Source organism: Pipistrellus hanaki, assembly GCF_964339955.1.
Source record: "Pipistrellus hanaki genome assembly, chromosome: 18".
In the NCBI taxonomy this organism is placed as follows: domain Eukaryota; kingdom Metazoa; phylum Chordata; class Mammalia; order Chiroptera; family Vespertilionidae; genus Pipistrellus; species Pipistrellus hanaki.
The window spans coordinates 38,435,872-38,459,003 of NC_140520.1; the positions used below are offsets into that span (position 1 = coordinate 38,435,872).

Here is a 23,132-nt window from a genome sequence, read left to right on the forward strand (position 1 = left end):
TTCCCTTTGACTTTGGCCGAAAAAGTATCTGAGAGGCTACACGCTCCACAGCCGGGCACCGAGAAGACAGGAAGCTGCAGGCCCGCAGGCCTGGCTCCTTCTGGCTTTCAGATTTTTCTTCTATTTCTTGTCCTTTCCCCAGGCCCCGCCTCCCAAGGCTCCCCCATCAGCCCCTCCCCCTCCATCAGGCCCCGCCTCCTCAGGCCCCGCCTCCTCAGGCCCCGCCTCCTCAGGCCCCGCCTCCTCAGCCTGTTCTACAGCCCATGGAAGCTCCACCCTTGTTTGCTTCCTTCCACCTTGTCCATCCCTCTCACCCAGCTTCTGGTGCTCCAACAAAATGGCCTTCACCTGGACATTGTCCGGGAGTCTCCAGTAGAAGTCTCCCCCGCGAAATTCTCTGTGCGTGTGTTCCAATATAACTTCCCTTGTGTCCACGGAAATGGTAATCTGTCAACCTACACGTGTCCACTCTTATTGGTGTGTGTGTTCTGTGGGGGAAAGGAAGCTGTGGGATGGCCTTTGCCTTTGTTTTCTTTTTTTTTTTTTAAATAAGTTTTATTTTTCAGTTTCAGTTTCCCTTCCGTGTTGTTTTGCATTGGTTTCCAGTATCCATGGTACTTGATATTGTAATAACTGTATGGTGCCAGGTGGGAGCTGGACACAGTGGGGGACCCGCTTTGTCAGGTTTGTAACTGTCCTGGCCTGGAGGTTTGAGGGCTCTGGACCCAGAAGGCAGGCTCAGGGACGGCTGGACAGGCCTTGGGGACATGAGAAGCAAACAGGCTGGAACTCGGAGCCCTGAGGAGGAGGATGGCCATGCGGTGTGAGCTGCTTGCTGGAGGCAGCGTTTCCCATGTTTCTGTTACTCCTGCTCACGGGGGCATTGGACAGCTGAGCATTTACCGCGCGGTGCACGGGGAGTCTGTGACCGGCGGAGACGGGGGGTGCGCCTGCTCCTCTGAACCCGGGGCTGGAGGTTTGCGCAAGGAAGTGGCTCCCCACTGGGAGAGGGAGACCTGGGTCTTAGTGAGCCCTTAACATCTGGGATCCTTCTTCCCTTCACCTGTTCAGAGGGGACTGTCCTACCTCCGAGCCTTGCTATGATGGGACACGTAGGTGAAAGCATTGCAGACTGGGACAAGCTAATTCAGTGCCATTTTTGTCAAGTTCTCTGGGAGACTGAATGCTGGGCTCCACCTCTGGATCCAGGGCCTGGCCATGTGTGCTGCTTTGGCAACGACATGTGGGCAGGCACTCTGCCTGTAAGCCTTCCTCCTCCATTGGCCCCCACCACAAAAACCTCATCGCCTCTGGGTGTTTTCACTGTTCATAAAGTATTTGGGTTGCTCTTTGCAACAACATTGCGATGGAGATGCCCGAGGACTCTCACAGCTTTGGAAACTGAGGCACAGAGAAGGTGAGCAAGCTGCCTGTGTCACACAGGAGCAAGTGGTGATGGGAGATCTGTGCTCGGGGTGTGCAGTCGAGAGGGTGGCTGTCAGGTTGCCACCTGAGGAATTGCTCTGCTCGGGAGCTTGCCAGCGATGGGCTACAGAACCGGCTCCTTGGACATCTCCTCCTCCCCAGAGAGCAGCTCCTTCTGACACTTGCCCCTCTGTTCCTCCAGCTGAGAATCTGGGAAGACGTGCAGAACCTTAATGGCTGTGCTATGCCTGGTGACAAGGTGTCTCCTGCTCCCAGAAGACTCTACAGCTTGCAGAGCATCCTCAGGCACAGGGTCCCATTGATCTTGAAGAACTGCCCCCAGTTAAGCCTAAGGCTGTCCGGGCAGGTTCCTTCCAGTCGTGTAAGGAAAAGGCCTGGAACATCTCTGTGATAAATGGGCACCTCGATCCTGACGCTCCCCACGTCCAGGCATCGACGGCTGAGCTGGGCTGTGACCTGGGAAGTGGAAGGTGGTGCTCAGGGTGCCAGCCTGGAGTCCGGAGGCGAGAGGGGGAGCTTGGAGCCAGAGCAGCAGGGGTGGGAGGCCGCCCGCCCAGGCACAGGCTGGCAGCACAATAAAGATTTTACTACGAGGCAGATTACTCCAAAGACGGATGGACTCGCTCAGAGACCCACTCCCATTTATGAAGGTCGTAAGTTACAGCTGCCCGGCCCCTCGAAGGAGCGCAGCCGGCACCTTTTATGGGCGAGACTTCCTGCCGTTTATCAGGCTCTCCAGAAAGCAGACAGGCTTTATGGTGCGCCATAACTTTAATGCCTGCAAACCATTTGGCGATTTGGGGGGGATTATTAGTAACAAGGGCAAGATGCTGAGCCGATTGCAGGCTGCGGGCCCTCTCCTGCTCGCTCACATGCCAGCTCGCCTTTCCCAGGCAGAAAGGGACCCTGAGCCCTCGGAGGTCAGAGGGCGGGGGGAACCAGGGCCCCTACACCTTAGACTTTATCGCATGAAACGTTGTTGCAGCCCTAAGAGAAGAGGTGGCAGATGGGAATCTTAGCCGGAGCGCAGACTGTCCTCAGGAGCCCTCCGTGGACAGGTGGCCTCCTCCCCCCATTTTCCCTCTTCTCCTCTTCCCCCCCCTCCCTTGCTTGCTCACCTGCCCCCTCGCTCACGTGGCCACCTGCCTGGGGTCCCTCTTATCTCAGTGCCGTGCAGTGGAGGGAGGTGCTGTCTGTGGTCCCAGAGAGGAGCTGCACCCAAGAGCAGTGGGAATGAGTTTCCCCATCAGACTGTCCCTCTCAAGCCCCTCCCACTGCTCCTGGGTGCAGCTCCTCTCTGAGATCACAGAGGACACTTCCCTCCACTGCACGGCACTGAGATAAGAGGGACCCCAGGCAGGTGGCCAGGTGAGTGAGGGGGCAGGTGAGCGAGTGAGTGGGGGTAGGGAGGAGGCAGGCTCTGCTAACCACTCCCTGCCAGCAAGCACCCACCAGCCTCGCAGGGCAAACGCATGCTGCAGCCCCAGCTTCGCCCCTTTTCCTGGCCTTGGCTCCAGGCATGTCCATGCACCCGGCCTCCGCCCACCTGGGAGGGACTGCCTCTGCTCAGGTGCCAGGCTGACGCTCGCCTACCTTCAGGAGGATCCCTGGTGGCGTCCACGGAATCCACTCATCTCCCCGCGGGCCAACGTGGGCACACACTCCGCCTGTCTCCCTTAGTCCTGCTGATCGCCAGTTCTATAATAGTTTAAGGGCGCCTTGGCCATCTTGGTCTTCCTTGGGACTGTGGGCAGGGAACCCACTGGGGTCTTTACTGGGTGTGGTCACCTCATAACCCCGCTCCGCCCAGGGGCCCGGCAGCCTGGGGGCCTACCGACATGTGCTTATCATAATTATGTGCAAACACCTGTACGCGTGTGTTTCACATCTGTGGGAGGGGTAGGAGGGCCACGTTATCGTGAGCTGTGTGCTGTGCAGTCATGCCTGCAATGGTGATGTCCTCACGGAACATGCACACTTTTCCTCTTGCCGTCATTCTCTGAGCACGTGGCACAACCACTGTGCACTCAGCACCTGCAGCCTAGGCATTCGGCCGTCACGTGGGTGTGGAACGGGGCTGGAGGGGGAGACAGAGAGGAGGACACCCAGCTTGTGGCGTGGGTCCCGGGGGCACGGGCCGCAGGGCCCAGGGGCACGTGGAGCTGGCTCTGTGGCCCGTCGCTGCCAAGCTCCAGCGCAGAGCAATTCCCCAGGTGGCGACCCGACAGCCACCCTCCTGCCACGCCCTCCCTGGCCGGTGTCTGTCCGTCACAGCAGCGGACGCTCCGTTGCGGATGAGCTGAGTTGCAATCAATCAGACTCATGCTTGACAGACTGCTCGCCCGGCAGCTCACCGGCTCTCCTCATGCATTTACATCGCAGGCACATCCCCGTGCTGCGTAGACGCCTGGAAACCAGATCACAGACGCCAAGGGTGGGTGCCCACGGCTACTAGCACCTGAGAAGCAAGGTCACCTTCTGAGACCGGGTGAGGACCAGTGCACACGAGCTCCGCCAGCACGTTCCCTGAGAGGCAACAGGTAAACTGCAAAAACCCGCCTGCACCCAGGCCTGGTGCTGGGGGTCCTGTGCGCCCTCGTGACCGGGCGCTGTCCGCACCCTGCTCGGGGTGTGATGCTCTGTTTCTCCAAAGTTCTTGGCATGAAAGCCTCATGTGTAGGATCTGCCGACGGGCACACACACCAGAGCATTCGGCTATGGAACCCCCTGGTGGCACTCAGCTGGACCTGGATGTCACACGCCAGTTACCCTGGTGACCACTGTCCCCGCTTTGTCCTTCTCATCCAGACGTTTTCCAGAGGGAGGGACCTTTGAGTTGGTCAGTTATGAAACTTCTTCCGAGGAGCAGCGTGGGGAGCGAAGGTGGCAGCGTTCCTGGTGCCCCACCCCCGAGGGACGAGCTGGGTGTGAACTCGGCTGTGCCCGTGCCTCCCTTTCCCGCTGCCCTGGTGCACACAGCAAAGCCCAGCCCAGCTTTATCTCAACCGGAGTGAGACCAGGCCGTCCAAGCCCGCAGGCCGAGCCCGCATTGTTTAACTGTGTGAGAAAACACTCATTATCCCAGTTTTACACACAAAAACAAAGATGCAAAATAAAGCAGTAAAACATAGAAGAGGTGGCTGATGGGAATCTAAGACCGTCCATACTTCACTCTGAGGGGTCCGTTTGCCCGGCCTTCTGCATGCACTTCTATGGGACCTGCAGCACACTCCGCGGCCCGGGGGCCGTTCCATCCCATTTGGCAGATGTGGAAACTGAGGACCGGGAGGCAGCCAGTTAGCACATGGCCTATCACAGGCCTGTCTGGGCCCCAAGCCTGTGCTGTGGAACCATCTAACCGTCTCACAAACCCTCGTGAATTCAGGATGCACATCGGTCTGAAAAACTTCCTGCCCGACAGGTCTTTCCGTCACTGCGGGCTAAGTGTCCTCGCTGCTCTTTATCGCCACCGTGGAAAGAAACCTCGGCGATAGTCAGTAGTTTTCGTGCATGAAGGAGACTTGAAATAAAGCAAAACAGCCCATTTGCATAGCACGGCCTGCTGAAATGTCAGCAAACACAAGCTAGCGACACATCGGAAGCCAAGCCCAGGAGGACAAGGCCTGGCTACCTGCCTCCCACCCACCCTGTCCCCGCAGCCTCCCCCCGGCCTGGGACCTGCCATGGAGTGGGCCTGTCGGCTGGGCCTCAGCCAGACCAGCACTGTCAGCGGCCTCAGCAAGGGCTCTGATGGAGCCTGACAGCCAATCACGAGAGGAATTTGATTTGACATGTGCCTGGCAGTGAAAGCAAGTGCTCGCCTGCCCCCTGACCCACTTGACCCCATGGCCTCACGTGTCAGACTGTGACATCCCAGCATCAGCTGAGACACCAGACGCACAAGCAGGAGAAAGATGGGCAGTGACAGCTCAGGCCCGGCACCTGGACCGGCCCCTGCCTGGGCGGGGGCTGGGCTGCAGAGCCCTGGCGGAGGCTGTGCGGTCCGGATGCCCCACCGGAACGTGCCCTTTGCTGATGCGCTGACCGCTCCTCACAGACGCTGAGTCGGTCCGTGAGGCCTTGGACATGGAAGCAGCCGGGGGTGCAGACATGAGGGCTCCACAGACAAGGCAATTCCCAGTTTCGCTTGCATCTACCCTGGAGGCAAAGCAGGGAGAGACGGTGAGCGAAGGGAAGCCCGGCCAGGCTCCAGCCTGAGTCAGGGACTTGGTCTAAGTTCTCTGACTCCCTCATCACAGCAGCACTGCAGGGCTCCACAAGGGACCTGCCCATGACCACACGCCGTGAGGTAAGGGCCCGGCCCAGCCTGGCATCCTCCATACCGTTCCTTCCGTGCTGCATCTCTGCTGGCCTGGCGCCAGAGGTGGGAAGGACTGGTGAGAGCCACCGTCACATCAGCCCATCTACTTCCCCAGCCCCCCAGCTCCTGTGAGGGTCCCCTCACCTGCCAGGGAGTGGGCATGTCGGCTGGGCCTCAGCCAGACCAGTACTGTCAGGGGCCTCAGCCAGTGCTCTGGGGCCACAGACAGCCCAGAGCCCCTCCCCAGGCCTCAGGAGGAGCAAGGAGGGCTGTCACCGCGCCAGGCAGGGCGATGCCGGGACGTGGTGAGACAATGACTCCCAGGCTCACAGTGGCCCCCTGGCCACCTGCCCACCTTGCTGGCAGCAATGTAAGTGGAATCAGAGGGCACTGCCTGCTGATTTTTAACTTTTAAAAACACTGACTGTTATATAATTGCCAATATTTTATTTTGTCAAGCAAATATGTGGACCTCCCCACTTGCTATCACTTTCATACAGGAGAAAACACAAAATACCAAAATGTAGGAACAACATCATCTCATCCTGAAAACAGGCTTGTCCGGACAGGAAGTTGGCAAGCATCAGCTGGCATAGGTGGTCACAGATGAATGACAGTACACCGGCCACTGGCAGGAGACTCAGACTGCCATTCGGGGGCCCTGGTTCTGGTGGAAAGAGCCTAGTTGGATTTGGGGTACTTGCCCAGCTCTTGCTTTCTAACATTTTATCACTCTGGGGGCTGTGAGGTGGTCTCCAGGCACAGGCTCACGAGACGGTACAGGCCGGTGCCTATGAACGCTCACGGGCAATTGTCTGATCGCTGCAACCTTGGAGAAGAGAAGAAGATGGGTCCTGGCCTCTGTGATGCCAAAGTCACCTCTTATAACACCTGCCAGCCCTCTTCCCAGAGCTGTCCTGTCAATAGGGCTGGTCTCTTCCTCCTTGTTGTTCTGTACGATAAGACGGCTCCTTCTGTTCAGAGGTGAGCAGCCACCACCACCAGGGCACCCACCATTGAGAGTTTAGCAGGTTCTTGCAACTTCCTGGTAAGAAGGCAACACTCCAGTTTACCCCAACATTAGCACCCTTAGCCAGGAAGCTCCCATCAGAATGGCTGTCAGAGTCCAGGCCGCAGGGCCTCCGTCAGCCTTTCAGAGCGGACCTGGGTTCAGTGGCCTCGGTACTTGGGTTCTGGCCGGGAAAGAATTCAGAGACAGGACTCAAACCATTGGAGAACATGTATGTAGAAAACCACAGAGGTGGAAGGAGTGGTTCATAGAAGCAAAGGGCTTAGGGAACAAGTCACAGAGGCGAAGGAAGGCCCTGGGCGCTTAGAAGTGAGGAGGTAAAGATGGCGGCCCTGAGGCCCCGGGAGGAGCTCAAGGGAAGATCCAGCAGCTTCCAGATGAGTCCTTTCTGGGTGTGTGTGGTCTCCAGGGCTGACTGGCTAGCGCCAGGGTGGGGTCATATCTAATGCAGCTGGTCCCGAGACAAAACTGGTCTGGTTTTGCTGCTTTTCTGGGCCTGGAGCTGAAATGCAACGAGGCCTCCATGTTATCGCTAGGGCGCTCTTGCAAATCAATACCCACTGGCTTTTATGTGGTGGAAAGCCCACAAGAGTGAGCTATCCTCTCCCAGAAAAAGCCCCGCTTCTCTCCTGACTCCGGCAGGATGGACAACTGGTGCGAGGGGCAGGGCAGGGCTGCCCTGGCTCAGTGGGTGCCCAGGAGCCGCAGAGCAGCAGCACCTACACCAGCAGAAGCAGTGCCAGGGAGGCGCACCGAGCCGGAGCAGGTGGCCCGGAGACAGTCCGTGAGGACCCAGGGTGCGCTGCCGTGAGCGGCTCTCCTTCCATGCTCCATAAGCACGCTTTCTTGGCGCTGGCCTGCTGGCTGGGGATGAGGGGCTGTCTTCCCTTCCAAATGGCCCTTATCAGTAATGCAACAATAGCCATTTAATTAGCTGACCTGAGCGCCAGCCAGGGGTGCTCATTTGCTTTTGCAGCTGCTCCCTGGTCTGCACAGAACTGATAAGTCGGCTTCCCCCCGGACCAGCGGGGGCGGAGGGGGCTGTGAGAGGAGCGGGCCCTCCCGAGTGTGTCCTGCACCTGAGGGAGGTAGCACTTGACCAAAGCGTGTTGTCCAGCCGGGCTTCCCCGGGGCTGTCAGGGCTGTCAGCAGAAAGATAAAATAGACAACCAGGAAATTGCAAAGGCGGGGGCCGGGTGGGAAGCCGGGAAGAGTCCGCCCCTTCGCAGAAAGGATACTGAAACTGCCTCATTTACAAAATCTGAGTATCTTTTGGGGTGGTTCCCAGTTTCCAAAGCCAGACCCAGCCTTTCCTTCGTGCCCACCTCTGGGTGCACACTAGGCTTATGAATATCCCCCCAATAGTTCCGCACCGAGGCCTTCTTACACCAAGATTAATTTATGTGTCTCCCATCCTCTGTTCCCCACTCTGAACAGGATTTCCCAGAGGCACAGGTGCACGGTCCGAATGAGGCCGCACCAGGCTCTGCTGCCTGGAGCCAGGAGCGCAGCAGGGGCCGAGGAGGAGGCTACTCTGGGTGTTACCCCGAACCAGGAAGTCATTCGGTCGTCACAGAGTGTGTGCCTGGCGGGGTCCCAGCACTCACTGGGGGCTGCGATCAGTCACTGGGAGCTCCCTGGCTCCCTGGGGCCTCTCCCCATCACCCCGGTTCCACTCCTGCCCAGAACACAAAAAGCGAAGCACCGTCACCCCAGGTCAGTCCTTCTGCTTTCCTACAGAGACTGCAATGCATGCACTTTGTCCCCATCCGGGTCACAGAGGCTCTGGCAAATGTCAGTTCCCTGCCCACCCCTCCTATGGGGGACCAGACCTGGCTTCAGAAATGCAAATGCGCGCTCTCACCTGAGCCCAGGTCAGACATCCCTGCCCGGAGCCTGATGGCCCCTCGCAGCGGGGCGGGATCCCTCTTCTGCGCTGATCGTCCGGCAGAGACCGGAGGAAGCAGCCCCAGGAGCCGGCCGCTGGCAGCACAGCCCTGCGCTACTGAGCGGGATGCGGACCTCATTCATCCTCCCGACGGCTGCGCCAGCCATTTTAAATGACACGGAAGCTGCCCCGTTTACCAAGATCAGCAAGCTACCGTATTATTATGATTATTTAGCATTTACACACACTATTTGCAAAGTGCTTAATCATAACTTATTTATTACTTCATCTCTGCTCGCTAATGGAAAATTCCAGGGCTCGGCGAGTTCACTGACCTCCCCTCTGGAGACACCTTAGGCCACTTCCAACTGCTGGCCACGTGCCTGCTGTAAGAGGCTTTAATGAAAAACCATTTGGCCTGCATGTGGAAGTATTCTTTTTTTGCATTTGCAGTGTATCTATTGCAACAAAACTCTTCTCAATGAGTGAACAAGCATTACTGTGCTGTAAGTCACTGAAATCCTGTCTTTCTAGAACAGATGCAGAACCTCTGAGAGTCCATTCCAGCTGCGTGACGGTCGTGGAAATCTCCGTCCCTGCTGTCACTGCTCAGGGTCCCCCTCAGACCGTGGCTGAGCACAGCGGGGTCGAGGGTCCTCTGCTCCACTGGGGCTGTTGGAAGGGCGACCCCCGGGTTGGGAGGCTTCTCCAGGTCTGCCTCTCTATTTGACCACAAAATTCTTGGGCAGGAGTCAGAACTCATTGTTTTAACACATCTCTGCAGAGCGTGTGGGAAGGGGCCTGGAACTCAGGCCAGTGTGAATTTACCAAAACCAGCCACACCATGCTCTCGGCATCTCTAATTGGTGGGGGCTCCCGGGCCCACACTACATTCCCAGTCACGGCTCTTCACAGCAGCCGTGAGCAAGTCCTCTTATTCCGGGGACAGGGCGGGCACCGCAGCTGTGACATGCCAATCGAGGGGACGGAATCACAAGGGAGAGGTCAGCCCTCAGCTCTCAGCCCTCAGAGCTCCGTCGTCGCCAGGCCCCATCAGCATGTCCGCCACGTTAGGGCCTCGGCTGGACGCCGCACGTCCAGTACTGCTGGCATGGCCTTTGTATTCGGGCAGAGCTGGGTTCACGTCCCGGCTCTGCCAAGATGGACTGTGCAGCCTTGGACCAGTCCCTGAACCTTTCGGAGTCCCGGGTAGACTCAAGGATGGGGAGAATGCCTCCTCCATGGGTGTGCCGGGCAGATGAGGTGCATTAGGACCCCAGAGGGCTCGCTGAGCTGGCCTGAAAGACCAAATCTGAAAGAACAGTGTTTAGCTAGGATGCCTGGATGTCAGTGCCAGTCTGACAGGTGAACCAGACTGAGGTAGGGAGTTCAAGTAAGTGCTCTTCTGCCCAATCCTAGGGGTTGCTTGGGTCTGTCCCAGCAGACACCGAGTCCCTGCAATGCCCTAGGCCCCCATGTCACCACACCCACTGCGCCCTCTGCTCCAGCCAGGGGCCTCCAGCTGCTCCTTCAATGCCCGGCACGCAGCTGCCCAGGGCCTTGGAACAGGCCGTATCTGCCGGGACTGCTTTATCCAGTGCCCAGGGGCCTCTTACATCTTGTTCAAGTGTCACCTGCTCAGAGACACCTCCCCTGGCCAACCCACCAATCTGACACGTGCCCCCCGCCGGCCGGGCAGACATCGCTCTCCCGGTGCTAACGTTCTCCTCAGTTCTGACACCTAACCAGTCACTTACTGCATGTGTGTGCGCGGCGTGGCGGGCTGTGCTCTCAGCTCTGAGGACTGGCATCCTGACCAGTCACTCACTGCATGTGTCTGCGGAGTGGCGAGCTGTTCTCAGAGTCCCGGTGCTGAAACAGGCTGGTGCACAGCACTGTCTGTAAGTCTTGCTCAGAGAGTGGCGGGGCGATGACGGGACAGAAGCCAGAGTCCAGGGTGCCATGGGGACACTCAGGAGCACGGACCTCAGGGCCAGACCAGCAGCCGCACCCCGTCCAGAGCCATGTGCAGTCAGATCTGGGAGTTCCCACCTCCTGTAGTTCTCCAGGCTCCCGAGGAGGAGTGAGGAGGCAGGTAGGTGGGTGCAGTCTTAGAAGGATCTGGGAGTGAAGGGGTCGCATTCACAGCGCACTGGAGGCCCGTGGACGGCCTGTCAGCTGCCACAGAGCTCTCACCAGGCCAGCAAACCTGCAGACAATCCCGGACTGTTTGAGGGGATGTTCAAGTTTCACCAAATCAAAAGCTCATTATTAATTCATGCCAGAGATAAGAGCCAAAGTTTACACTGCTAGAGGAACACCCACTCATCTGCCAGCCAGGGTCCCCCTAGCCAACCCCCCACCAGGGTCCCCCCAGCCAACCCTCCCACCAGGGTATCCCTGCCAGGGTCCCCTCAAGGCCCCCCGCCAGGGTTCCTCTGAGAGCACTGCTGACATGGGTGAGGCAGTGTGGGGACGGTGACTCGGCAGCTGCAGGTGGCCCCTTGGAGGACTCAGGAAATCAGGTCATGTCCACACAGGGCTCCCAGCTGCGCATCCCAGGTGCCAGGCCCCAGACTGCGGGGCCCTGTGTGTGAGCCAGCCTCCCCTCAGAGCCCCCGCTCATCTCCCAGCACCAGTGGCTCTTCAGGAAAACCAGGACCGAGTGTCCGTGCCCCTGTCCCATCGCCGTGCATTTCCCAAGTGGGAATATCATGTGACTCTCCCTTTGCCCACTCCCCTTGGACCATGTTGTTTGCAAATCCTCTGGGTGTCAGGGCTCAGGAGCCCCCTCCATTCTCACACCCGCAGCCTCTGTGGTGGCTCCCAGGACTCAGGTCAACACCGCCTCAGAGCGGGAAGCTTTCCCAGTGGCAGCCTGAACCCTTCGCCACGGCGCCACGCTGCCCTGGGCCACACGGGGCCACCGGCCTCAGAGCTCTCCCTGCGCGGGGCCCCTCTGGGACCTGAGACTGCCCGGACGGGAGGAAGGACAGCTCGGTGTGGACGCAAACCATGGCAGTGGCTGCCCTTCGAAGGCTGCCCTTGCCCTTGGCCGCCCGGAGCTGCTGGGCCTGAGGGCACCGGAGCCAGCATCCAGCGGCCTGTGTCCTCCCACTGCTCCTCCACCTGCCCAAGTGCCGGCCCACCGAGACCTAACATTTGTCTGTTTTGCGAATAGATGAGTATTTATTAGACGGGAACAGCTGGGAGCTCCGTGATATTTAGATGGGATTAGGCGGCGTGTGAGATAATGCGGCTTTTCTCTAACCAGCCTGGGCTTCGTTACTGCAGGGATTTCTGGGGTCCCTGTGAGAGCGAGATACAGTTAATTTCCTGCAGAAGCCGTGGGCTGGGCTGCGCTGATATTGCTGTGTTATTTAGAATGGAAAGGTCAGGCCTGAGATTGAATAATCAATGGCGAGAGACCCGTGGGGAGACAAGGTGGTTGGTGAGCAGTGACTGAAACCCGGCCTGCTCCCCTGCCCTTCCCGCCCGGGCATCTGGCTGCCTCTGTTCGTTCTGCAAAATGTACCCCAAACCCTCAGAGCTGGTGGGGAGGGTGCGTGGGCAGGACTGGGAGGCGTTCAGGCGGCTGATGGTTGGTGGTCTGACCCACCCACCAGCTCCTGGCCGCCCTCCTGGCCGCCTCCTGCGCAGGGATTTTCCAATTGCAAATGGTGGCTTTCTCCCTGGCACCTGCACCTTTGTCCCCTCGGCACTGGTCTGTGTGGCTGCTGAGATATGACTCAGAGCCCCCTCACCGCTGTCGTGAGTGGAACACCCAGCATGGAAGCTTGGGAATGCTCAGGCATCGGGTGCCGGCCCCTGGGCGGTGTCCGCCCTCGGAGGGCAGAGCCTCCTCATCCTGGCGGCCCCTTCCCAGACCGGGAGCAGGCCCTGTGGCTCAGAGGCTGGTCACCTGCTCCAGAGGGTCCAGCCCGAGCTGGGGAACAGGCTTCCCGGCCCAGCGCCCTCCGGAGCCACGTGCAGGCCCTCTGTCTGCGCTGCGGGGCGCAGGGAGCTCCTGATACCACGGTGGACTCCCCGGTGCCGTCCTGCTTCCCTTTGGTCTGGTCACCCCTGACAGAGAGGGGGGGGGGGAGGAGAGACACACACACTCAGAAACCAGGTTTTCAGGAAAAGCCTCTCTCTCGCTGGAAACCACCAGTCACCACTGTCAGTGGGCGGAGCCCACACACTGACCAGCAAGCTGTGTCCAGCTCCGCGGAGGAGGGCGGGCCAGGGGCTTTCCGATCCCTTTCGGATCTCAGGTGCCATGCGGTTGATTTCTTTTTAAATTGGATTTCAGTTGGCACTTGAACAGCACAGGTTTGAACCGTGCGGATTCACTTATATGCGGATATTTTTTCAACTGACCCAAGTTCAACCGGCAGTTCTAGCCATGCTGTTCGAGGTGAGCTCCGTGGCTGGGAGCCTTTACCGCAGGCACACTTCCAGAACCGGGGATGGGGGTGGGGGGGTTGCTCTGCCTTCCCAGCACCTGATCCTCAGGCTACTGGGGCCACAGGAGCTGCCAGGAGAACACGGCCACTCGTGCTCCTGAGGTCAACGGTGATAGAGCCAAGGCCCTGCAGGTGCCCTGGGTGTCTGCACCCGCCCCCACCCAGGTGCCCTGTGTGTCTGCACCCGCCCCCACCCAGGTGCCCTGTGTGTCTGCACCCGCCCCCACCCAGGTGCCCTGTGTGTCTGCACCTGTCCCCCACCCCCAGGTGCCCTGTGTGTCTGCACCCTGCCCCCCCACCCCCCCAGCTTGCCGCAGCAGCTGCCACCCTGAAGTTTATAGGTGTCGTTACCTATGAAAAATCTGCTCCATGGGAAGACGGCCGGGGCTGGAGAGGGGTGGCAGATTGCGATTTAACGATCAGATTAAAATATGCGAAAGCAAACAAATAAATAAGTAAGGTGCCGGCAGCCGGGAGCCCCACAATTCATGCCGTGGGCACCGGCTGGGGCTCCGGGGACCAGCTCGTATCTCACCGCAGGCAGGCTGGGCGGCCGCTCCTGTGCCCGCAGGAGAAGCAGTTCTCTGGAAAGATTTACACCCGGAGCCGCTCGCAGGCTGGAGGGCCAGGCCCGGAGGGAGCGCGCAGGCGGAGGGAGGCCGCCCAGCCCTCGCCAATGCAGCGGCCAATTCCCCTCCCCCAGCCCCTCTACTCACCAGTCTCCAGTCACCTTGACCGCATGGCAGGCAGCCACCGCGTGGGCATGCTACGGCGTGGGCCGGCCCCGCTCCACACCTCCCGCCTGTGATTTCACGGGAGCCAGTGGGAATTTCTCACTGTATCACCCCCACTCCCAGGCACAGAGCCGCTGCTCACAGGTACAGGCTGGGGATGGATGGCCGAGCCATTCCTCTGTCCCAGCCGCGCTCCACACCCATCAGCTTCCCTTCCGAGTGCTCTGGAACAGGGGTGAGGCGGTGGTGGCTGTGGCACCGGCCCCCGAGTGCTCCCCCACCCCATCTCCTTGGGACCGAGGGTGCTCTCTGGCCTGTGCTCAGGGGCTGGTCCCTCCCCCCCCTTCCCCCCCCCCCCTTCCTCCTCCTGCAGCGCATCCTTTGTAGGATGCCCCAGCCTGGAGCTGCCTCCCTCCTGCTCTGAGCGAATCCTGCAGCTGGTGGAGAGGCAGCTCCTTGGGAGGCAGTGCTCAGCCTGATGCCCCTTCTCTTCCCGGGACTCTCCCAGCGCCCCGTCTTTAGTTGTGCTGCAGACACAGGTCTGTGTGAGTGAGCCAGGCTCCCCCAGGACAGGAAGCCCCTGAGAGCGGGGACTGGGACGCTCCCTTTGGCTGGTGACTCCGCCCCGGGAGCAGGGCCCTGCACCGGGGCTCCTGGAAACGTCTGCCCGGAGGACCAGGGCTCTCGTCACCCGGTAAGGCAGGGTCGTGACCTCACCACATGCTATCGCCCCACAACCCGTGCCCGTGGCCCTCCACAGCCAGGGCAGGGAGGCCACACCACAGCCCACAGAGAAAGCACGGCGATGGCGCTGGCTGCGCCGCCCAGGGGGCTATGGCTGCTGTCGCGGCTGGAGGAAGAGGGAAGCGGGAGACGATCTGAGATCATCAGTCACCCCCCCCCCCCCCCCGGAAACCTTTTCCCCCACTCAGCAAATGATGCTGTTGTACCAATAACAAATGTCAAACGCTCTGCCTGGGACCAGGGAGACAGACATTAGCGAAGGAGAGCAATTCCGTGGAAAGCAGAGAATTTCTGCTTAAGGACCGAAATGCCAAGTAACAAATGCCACAGGAGACTCTGGGGAGACAGGTCTGCATCCGCAAGCAGGACTCGAAGCGGTAGACGCGTCCACGAGGCAGCAATTATCCGCCCCGCCCGCTCCAGAACCTGCTGGCTCAGAGCGCGGCCCCGTGGGCTGCCCTCCCAGCCGGAAGGGCACCGGGCGGGGCTCCTGAGACACCTGCAGGCAGGACCCCCCTGGCCATGGTAGTGTGGCTCCTGGTGGATGTCTTTGTCCACTTACCACGTGGAAGCAGAGCCACATGGCGTGAGGAGTGAGGGAGTCGTTGCCAGGCTTCTCCGGACTTGATTGTGTTTGATTCACATCGAGTGACAGTTGTACCCCTTCCAGGCCCATCAAGTGACCCCACTGAACTCACACATTAGACCAGAAGCAGAAGGAAGTGAGGAGTTGGGATGCACCTGGCGCGTAAACAGAATGGGCAACGTGGGCAGGGGGCCCTGGCACGGGAGGCGTTCGGGCGGGAGAGGCATCGCAGGACCGGGGTGGGGGGCAGAGGCAGCCCGAGGAGGAGCTGCACGGCCTCTCTGCTCCATGCCACCATCGGCTCCAAGCACCGAGGTCACCTTCTAACAGACTCCCTGCTTCCAGGCGGGCTTCTGTTGCCAGTGTCACGTGAGAAACTTAAATGGCATGATGTCACTCTTGGGTCCTCCAGGCCACCTGCCTTTTGCACGGGCCCAGGAGGTCCCCCAGGAGGGCAGTGGTCCAAGGCGTGGGCCTGGGCGTGGTCACTGCACGGCCCTTTCTACTTACCTTCCCACCCGCACGGCCCAGAGGGGCCTGGAAGCTTGCCCGAGGCCAGACATTGCCGGCAGGCAGCTGGGCCTCGGTGCCCAGGGCTGGCCACCTCCCGCCCTCTACTGCACCGTGAGCTTCTCGGGAGTCAGGAGATGGGGCGCCCACCCCCTCCAGCCGCCATCCAGACATCAGGTTAAGTGAAACGCCCTCCTGGGCTCACGCACCGAGTGGGCTCAGAAGACCCGCGCTCCCGCGTGTCCACTGCCGTTCCAGAGGAGGTCACACAGGGCTACCTGCTCTGGGAAGCCGCTGCAGCGGGGAGGCGAGGAGCACCCCGAGGACGGCGGGCAGGAGTCACGGTGGGGAGCACCTCAGATTTTGTGCGTTTAAGCCTTGGAGCTCAGCTCTCCAGGCAGCGTAACCCGTGGAGTGACCGCCCAAGGTGGACAGTACCACCATGGACCACAGGCGGGTGCTGAGCCCCGAGTTTGGATAGCACCCCCATTAGTGCATGTTGGGGGGAGGGAGCGTGTTGGGCAGACAGGCTGGGCCTGGGCCACCCCCTTTCTGGACCTTCCCCGCTGAGAGCCAGGGAGCCGCCGGGAAGGGACCACGCTTTCCTGTGGGTCCGTGCTCTTGCTTCTTCTCTTTGGCCATGAAGCATGACAGGTGGCCACTGTTCAGAATGTCCACGTGTGGGGAGTGCCAGGGAGGGGCTGCCCAGCCAGACAGCCCGCCAGGGCATTTAGGAGGTGAGAGGAAGGAGAGGTGAGCCCTCACTCCTGTCCCCTCTGGGCCCCGGGGGAGGAGGGCACAGCAGGAGGAGCGGATCCCTGAGGCACCACCTGGACAGGAGACCAGCACCGATCGTGGCTCCGGCTCCCAGTGACACACCGGAGTCCTGCTCTGGACACACTGTGCCTCTGCCTCTTGCCGTGACAGGTCAGGGGTCACTCTATTGGTGAGCTGGGTGAGTACGGCCACGAAGCCGGGCAGCTGAGGAGGGAGATGGCCGGAAGCCGCCCTGCACACCGGACCCCGTGCCCCAATGTTCCAGTCGGAAAAGGTGGCCAAGGCCTCCGTCCTAACGCTGGCCATGTCCTTATCACCAGCATTCGCAGGTGGACTCACACTCTGAGGCCACAGAGCCCTCAGGCTGGCCTTCACAAAAACGGGAATGTGATCCCATCCACTCTGACTCTCCATTCCTCCGTTTTCTGTTCATTCTAGTCAAACGGTGATGAGGGGAGAGGGTGCTGGGGACACTCAGTACACACCGGCCTCCCTGGCCCTGGGCGGAGCCTGGACACAATGCAGGGGGTGCCAGGGGCACAGGTGGCCGCCAGAGCATCAATCCCACCACCGCTGGGCGCTGCGGGCTGAGCGCTGTCCCAGCCGGGACACCGGACGCCACTGCTAACAGACCCTGACCCCAAAGGTTGGGGCTCAGGGCCTGCGGCAGCGGGGGGAGAGGCGTTGTGTGGGAGCAGACACAACGCAGGGAGCTGTTTGGACGGGGCATGGCTCCCCTGCTTCTGAGGGCTGAGCCCTCCAACCTCGGTCCCTTCTCTGGGCACATCTCTTGGATCCCACGATTTTCCTGGGGCCAAATCACAAAGAGAAGGGAATTGGAGTCGCCTGCAAAGAGCTGACTCACAGACTTAAACTTTGCTTGAACACCTGCCTAGACGTGTAGCTGGTGTTGGGGGAGGGGGCGCACCAACCCCAGACAAGCAGGCAAGATGGGGCATTCTGCCACCTGCAATAAGGCTTCTTTTCCCATACAAGGTCCTCCCTTCCACCCTGGCCGGGGTGGCTCAGTGGGTTGGGCACCTTCCCATGCACTGAAAGGTCGCCGGTTCAATTCCCGGTCAGGGCACATGCCTAGGTTTCAGGCTCAATCCCCAGTTGGGGGCGTGCAGGAGGCAGCTGATGGATGTTTCATGATGTTTCTCTTTCTCTCTCTCAAATCAACAAACAGCATCCTCAGGTGAGGGTAAAAAATCAGTCCCTTCCTGGGTGAGGTCCGTGGCCGAGTCCTCCACCCCAGGGCCACCCACGGGGCTGTAGGATGATCAGGGTGACGGCCACAGTCTAAAGAAACCCACCCTCCTAGGGGGAAGACCAGGGCCAGCATGTGGAAGAGAACAGTTACACTACACACAGGCGTATTTTTTTGCAACAAAAGAAACTATTTATTTGGAATATGCATTACCAGTACAAATTAGGAGACTGTAAAATCTACACCGTGTTAGTATCATCATCGAGAACACAGAGCTTCCGTCGATCAAAGGAACGAAGCCGGTGCTCGCAGAAGCAGAAAAGCTTAACTTTCAAACCAAACAGGGCAGAGCTTCAGGGTTACACTCTGAGTATAAGAGCAGGGAGGGAGCAGAGATAAACCAGCGGCCAGGGGAACACTTCAAAATAACTGGAAGCGCCCAGGGGAAGGGGAGGAGTAAGCTAGAAAAGGGGAAAACGTTGAATGTTTCACTTATTTTAACAAAAGGCAGAACAAAACAAAACAAAACAAAGAGGTTACAAAAAATAAGATTCCAGAAAGCTTTGCGCGAGGGATCAAACCATCAAGGCGATGTGAAAAGCATGCTGCTGTTCGGCTGTGACTTCAAAGAAGCGGGCGGTTTGGGTGGAACCATAAGAAAGCGCCGCTGGAGGCTGCTTCTCCAGTCCTCGCCGAGAGAGCCAAGAGAGGGCTGGTGCTGGCTGCTCTCGGGGCCCTTGGGCCTTTGTTAAATGACAGAGGTGAAAAGAGAGCTCCTTCCTGGTGACACCGCCTCTTTTCTCCGGACTAATAACAGCACCCGGGCCCAGCCGGTCTCACAGGGTGCTGCCCGGTGGCCGGAAGGCTGCGTGAGAATAACACCCGGGACCCTGACCCAAATCAGGGCCCCCAGCCCATCCCGGTGCCCAGCCAGTGCCATCCCAGGCACCGGGAGGCTTCTGCGGGAGGCGGCATCCTAGCCACCCCAGCTTCCTCCTCAGGGTGAAGGAAAGAGAGCCGCTCCTTGGCACTCACACAATAAGGCAAGAACTGCTCCTTTCAAGGCAAGGGAGGAGAACGGAGCCCTGACCTTCCTCAGAGCCGGCCGGTGCACACACTCCGGGCGCAGGGAGCCGCCGGGCGCCCACCGGGGCCTGATCCGTGACGCCAGCTCGATTCTCAGACAAAACCGAAGCAGCGAGAAACAGCCTCAGCGCGGTTTCCGCCTTTCACATCGCCTTGGTACATGTGTGAGGAATAAACACAGCAAGACCACAGTCCTGATGATTAAAAAAAGCACCCCATTAACAAACCAAAAATAACACAAAACAAAGCATCATCCTTTTTTTGTTGTTATATTTTCAAGAGCAGGAATAAAGGGGGGAAAAGAATTCATTTCTGGGTCTCAAAGTTAAGAAACATAATAATGTGTTAGGTTGTACCTCTATGATGCTCACTATCCCAACTTTTTTTTTTTTTTTTCCTTTTTTTCCTTTTTTTAGTTTACAAAATGAATTACGGTCACTTTAAACATCGTGGAACGGGAAATGGGTGTGCACAACTCGACACTTGTCTAGCATTCTTGAACTAATCCACAAATGCAGGAAAATAAAAGCAATGGGGGCGTGGCCAATGGGGGTCGTTCCGTGTGGAAACAAACGTGGCGATGAGGGCGTGGGCACGGAGGTGACCCCGTCCTGCTTTTCGTGCTGCGAGGGTCCTTTTAAAACCTTTATTATAAACACTATTAAATCCAGACCGCGTTTTTGGTTTTTTTTTTCCCTTTATCTGAATATACAAGAACATTCATTATCAAATGTTCGTCATCAGTACTACAAAGAACAAGACACGAGTCGCAAGAAACAATGGAAAATGTTAATAAAGCTGAGAGGATTGTTGAGTATCTTTTTAAAAAGTTTTCTTTAAATTTGAGTTTCTGTAGTTTTATCTTTTTTTTTGGTATCGAAGTCAGGTTTTTCTGGGCAGAAAAATAAAACTCCAAAGGAAAGGGGGGTGGGAAAGGGAGAGAAAAGGCAACCAGCAGCCAAATAAAACCATGTCACGAAGGTGCCACCAGGGAGAAGCGTGTGCGGGGTCCACCCCACCCAGGGAGCGAGGGTGGGCAAGGGGGCGATGAGCAGTTACAGGGGGCAAGTCCCAGGGGACGCCGCGGCCAGGACACTGGCTCCCATGTCCCCAGCACATCGGCGGGGGGGAGGATAAGATTGAGGGGGAGGAGCCCCCAGGGTGCTGCCACCTCAGGCCCAGTGCCCACCACTCTGCGCTCACATTTCACTGAACTTGAGAGCCTACATGGAGCCACACTGGATGTGAGCGTGGCCGGGGTGGGAGAAGGAGACGGTACAGTGAGTGCGCTGCCACAGGGCGGGTGCCACGCTCTGCTCCCCTTTCTGCTGACCCAAAATGGAAACCCTGCCACCCAAACCCGCCTTCCTGCGGCTCCAGGAGAACCTGCGCCCCAGGCCAGGCGTCTGCGAGGTGTTCCGGTATTCCTGGCCTGCGTCCGCGTCCCTGCCCTCGGCACCTGGTGACGGCTCAGTGGCTTTCTCATGCTCCTCATCACACAATCCCAGCACCTACCACCTGTTCTCCCCTCCAACACACATGCCCACCGGCCATGCGGGAGCGTTTCTGCCCACTGGGCCGCGCCACACGGAGCTGCCCGCAGGGCCACACCTCCAGCTGGTGGTCAGTGGGCCTGGGCCGCGCCAAGGCCCACCTTAGATTCAAGCACCAGCTGAGAGCCAGGCCCGGTGTTTCTGGTTTGGGAGGTTATCGCTATTCTAAGGAACCGAACAGACCAGAGCAACCAAACAAGCAACAGCCACGACCCCTCCCTTTGCCATCACGGTGGCGGTGACGGCAGGTCCCATGTGACAGATCTTAGACCGGAAAGCTGTGCCCGCCTGGCCTGAGCGTTTCTCTCAGACGCTGCTCCCGACCTCGCCTGCAGCTCGGGGACAAGGGCCCCACGTCCTGTCCCACAAGCCCGGCCAAACCGTCTGCCCATCACAGATCCGGGAGCGAGGCCCCAAGAGCCGAGCACCGCGCCCTCAACAGGCCACGTGGAACAGCTTTCCTGCGCGTCTCTCTGCGCATGCCCACAGGAGGCCGTGACCTCCGTCTGTCACTCGCAGGTCCTGGACGAGCCAGCACGCAGGTAACAAGCCAAGCGCTCACGCCACCGCGTCCTCCAGACCCAGATGCAGCACACAGAATTGGACAGGTCACGACACGTCCCCGGCGCCCCGACAAAACAGGACAGAGCACTCCATCGCACACGTGCCCGCACCTCAGGCTCAGGTGGAGCCAGCAGAGCGGGACCCTGGGAGCCGGCCTGCCCTGTGGGGGTGGTTCTGGCGTGCATGCATGCGTGCCTGGGTGCATGTGTGTGTATGCATGTGTGTGTGTGCATGTGCGTGCACGCTGGGGCCCTCGGTCCTAGACCATGTGGGCTGCTGGCCTGTGTCCTTCACAGAGTTCCTCTCCTGGGCTCACAAGGAGGATGACATGGTTGCTAATGTAGGCATCTGTATGAGACATGTGGCTGGTCACTGGGTGGTGCATGTGCCTACAGGTATGTGCGCACGTGCATGTGTGGGGAGGCCTCAGGAGAGAACCGCCTTCCTCTGATGATTTGGCACTGAGCTGACCCACACCTGGCTTCCAGCGTCCTATCCCCACGTCCGACTCTGAACCAGGAGCTGTCCGAGGACAACGAGCAGCCGGGACGCTGCCTCTCAGGCTGTACCCCTCCTGTCACTCACTGCCTGCCTGGCATCGACCTGGCGGAGCTGAACCCAGGACAGAGCGCCCTCAGAGCTGGCTGTGGCAGGACCCAGGGGAGCCGGGAGGGAGGCAGCGGGTGGTTCCTGCCAGAGGTAGTGAGTGAGGGAGACAGGGTGCTGGGCACGGGCTCCATGAGGTAACGTGGCTCCTCATACCACCAGCGTGAAAACATACAAATGCTTTTATTGTTTTCTTTGCATTTTTTCTCTTGAAATCCCTCTAATGGTTGGAAATATCCTTCAGTGACATGTAGAGGGCAGGGCCCAGGGAGTGGAGGGCAGGGGGGTGGTGAGGGCACAGGCTGACGCTGCTGGCTGGAAGGCTGGCTTCTACCCAGAAAAGGGGACAGAGTATAAAGAAGTGTCCGGATTGGCCGGAGGGGCATCCCGGGAGGAGAGAGAGGAGCTCGTGGTGGCTGCTGATCGCTGCGCCTCCGGTCTGACCGCTTCAGCGTGGGAGACCTCCCTCCGGCCCCGCCCTCCGGGCGCAGGGCAGCGGGGATGGCGTGTGGGGAGGTCAGTTGGAGGTGTCGGAGTGGACGCTGCCAGGGCCTTCTGTAGGGGACGTCACTGATGAGGGGGTAGTCGCATCCTGCCAACCTCCATTAGCCTGGAAGGGAAGAAGGAGAGAAGTCAGGCCTGCGAGGGCGGTGGGAGCACAGGATGACTGACGGTGACGATGACAGGAGGAGCTGGGAGGAGGCAGCTGAGGGCCTGCAGGGGGCACTCCACGGCAGGCTGTCCTTGTGGCTGCTCCCCCTCCCCCTCAGTGACTGGGCCCCCCTGTGCCAGTGACACAGAGTCATGTCCCCCCTCCTCCCCCCCGCCCCCCGTCAGGTGAGGCCGCCTGCCCTGAAGGTCCAGAGGCCTGAGTCCCGGGCTGGCTCTGGTGGGCACTCCCACCCCTTGGCCTGGAGTTCCCCTGAGAAACACAAAAAGGTGCCCAACTGCCTCCGAAGGGCCCTTCCAGCTCGGAGCTCCCTAAATCTGGGTCCCAGGCGCCTCGGCATATGTCAATGGCGGGGCGCTCCTGTCCTCAGCGGGGCACTGGGCACACCGGGTGAACTGTGGCTCAAGGCGGGACCTCTGCAAGCACAGCCCGGCTGCGAGCGAGGTTCCACGAAGGCGAACCCCGTCGGGTGGAGCGTCAGGAGCTCCATGGAGGTGCCCAGGGCGACCCGGGAGAAGGGGCGCTCCCGCAGAGCCTCGGCCTGGCCTGGGGGAAGTGCCTCGAGGGGCTGAGCCGGGAGCCGACGCCTGGTCTGCATTTGCACATCCTTTTCCAACACTCAGTCCAGAGCATCCCAACAGCAGCACTGTTCCCACAGGACCTGACAGCCCCGGCCGGAGGTGCTGCGGCGGTGACATCATGACCCCGCCCTCCTTTGCCCACAGATGGTGCAGCCACAGTGTGAGTGCGAAAGGCAGTGATCGCATTCCCTCCCCGGTAACAGCCCTCTGCTCCCAACAAGTGACTAAGGCCCAGACAGGCCTGGCGCTCCTGGAACAGCTGGGCCCACGGGGCAGGGGTGACTACGGCATTTGAGCGGGGGAGGGGGACACCCCTCCCCGCAGCATGAGGGGAGGTGCCCACCATCACAGAAGAGCCGA

General features: G+C 59.6%; 1 protein-coding gene across 4 annotated transcripts in view; it reads right to left on the reverse strand.

Moving 5' to 3' along the window:
- Window positions 1-17,881: 17,881 nt before the first annotated feature.
- Window positions 17,882-23,132, reverse strand: part of PBX1 (PBX homeobox 1) — a 178,205-nt gene continuing 172,954 nt past the window's right edge. For all 4 annotated transcript variants that reach the window (XM_084867117.1, XM_084867116.1, XM_084867115.1 and 1 more), the window contains one exon: window positions 17,882-22,131. In XM_084867117.1, coding sequence (XP_084723243.1) covers window positions 22,039-22,131 — 93 coding nt within the window. In that variant the 3' untranslated portion in view covers window positions 17,882-22,038. The remainder of the gene's footprint in view (window positions 22,132-23,132) is intronic.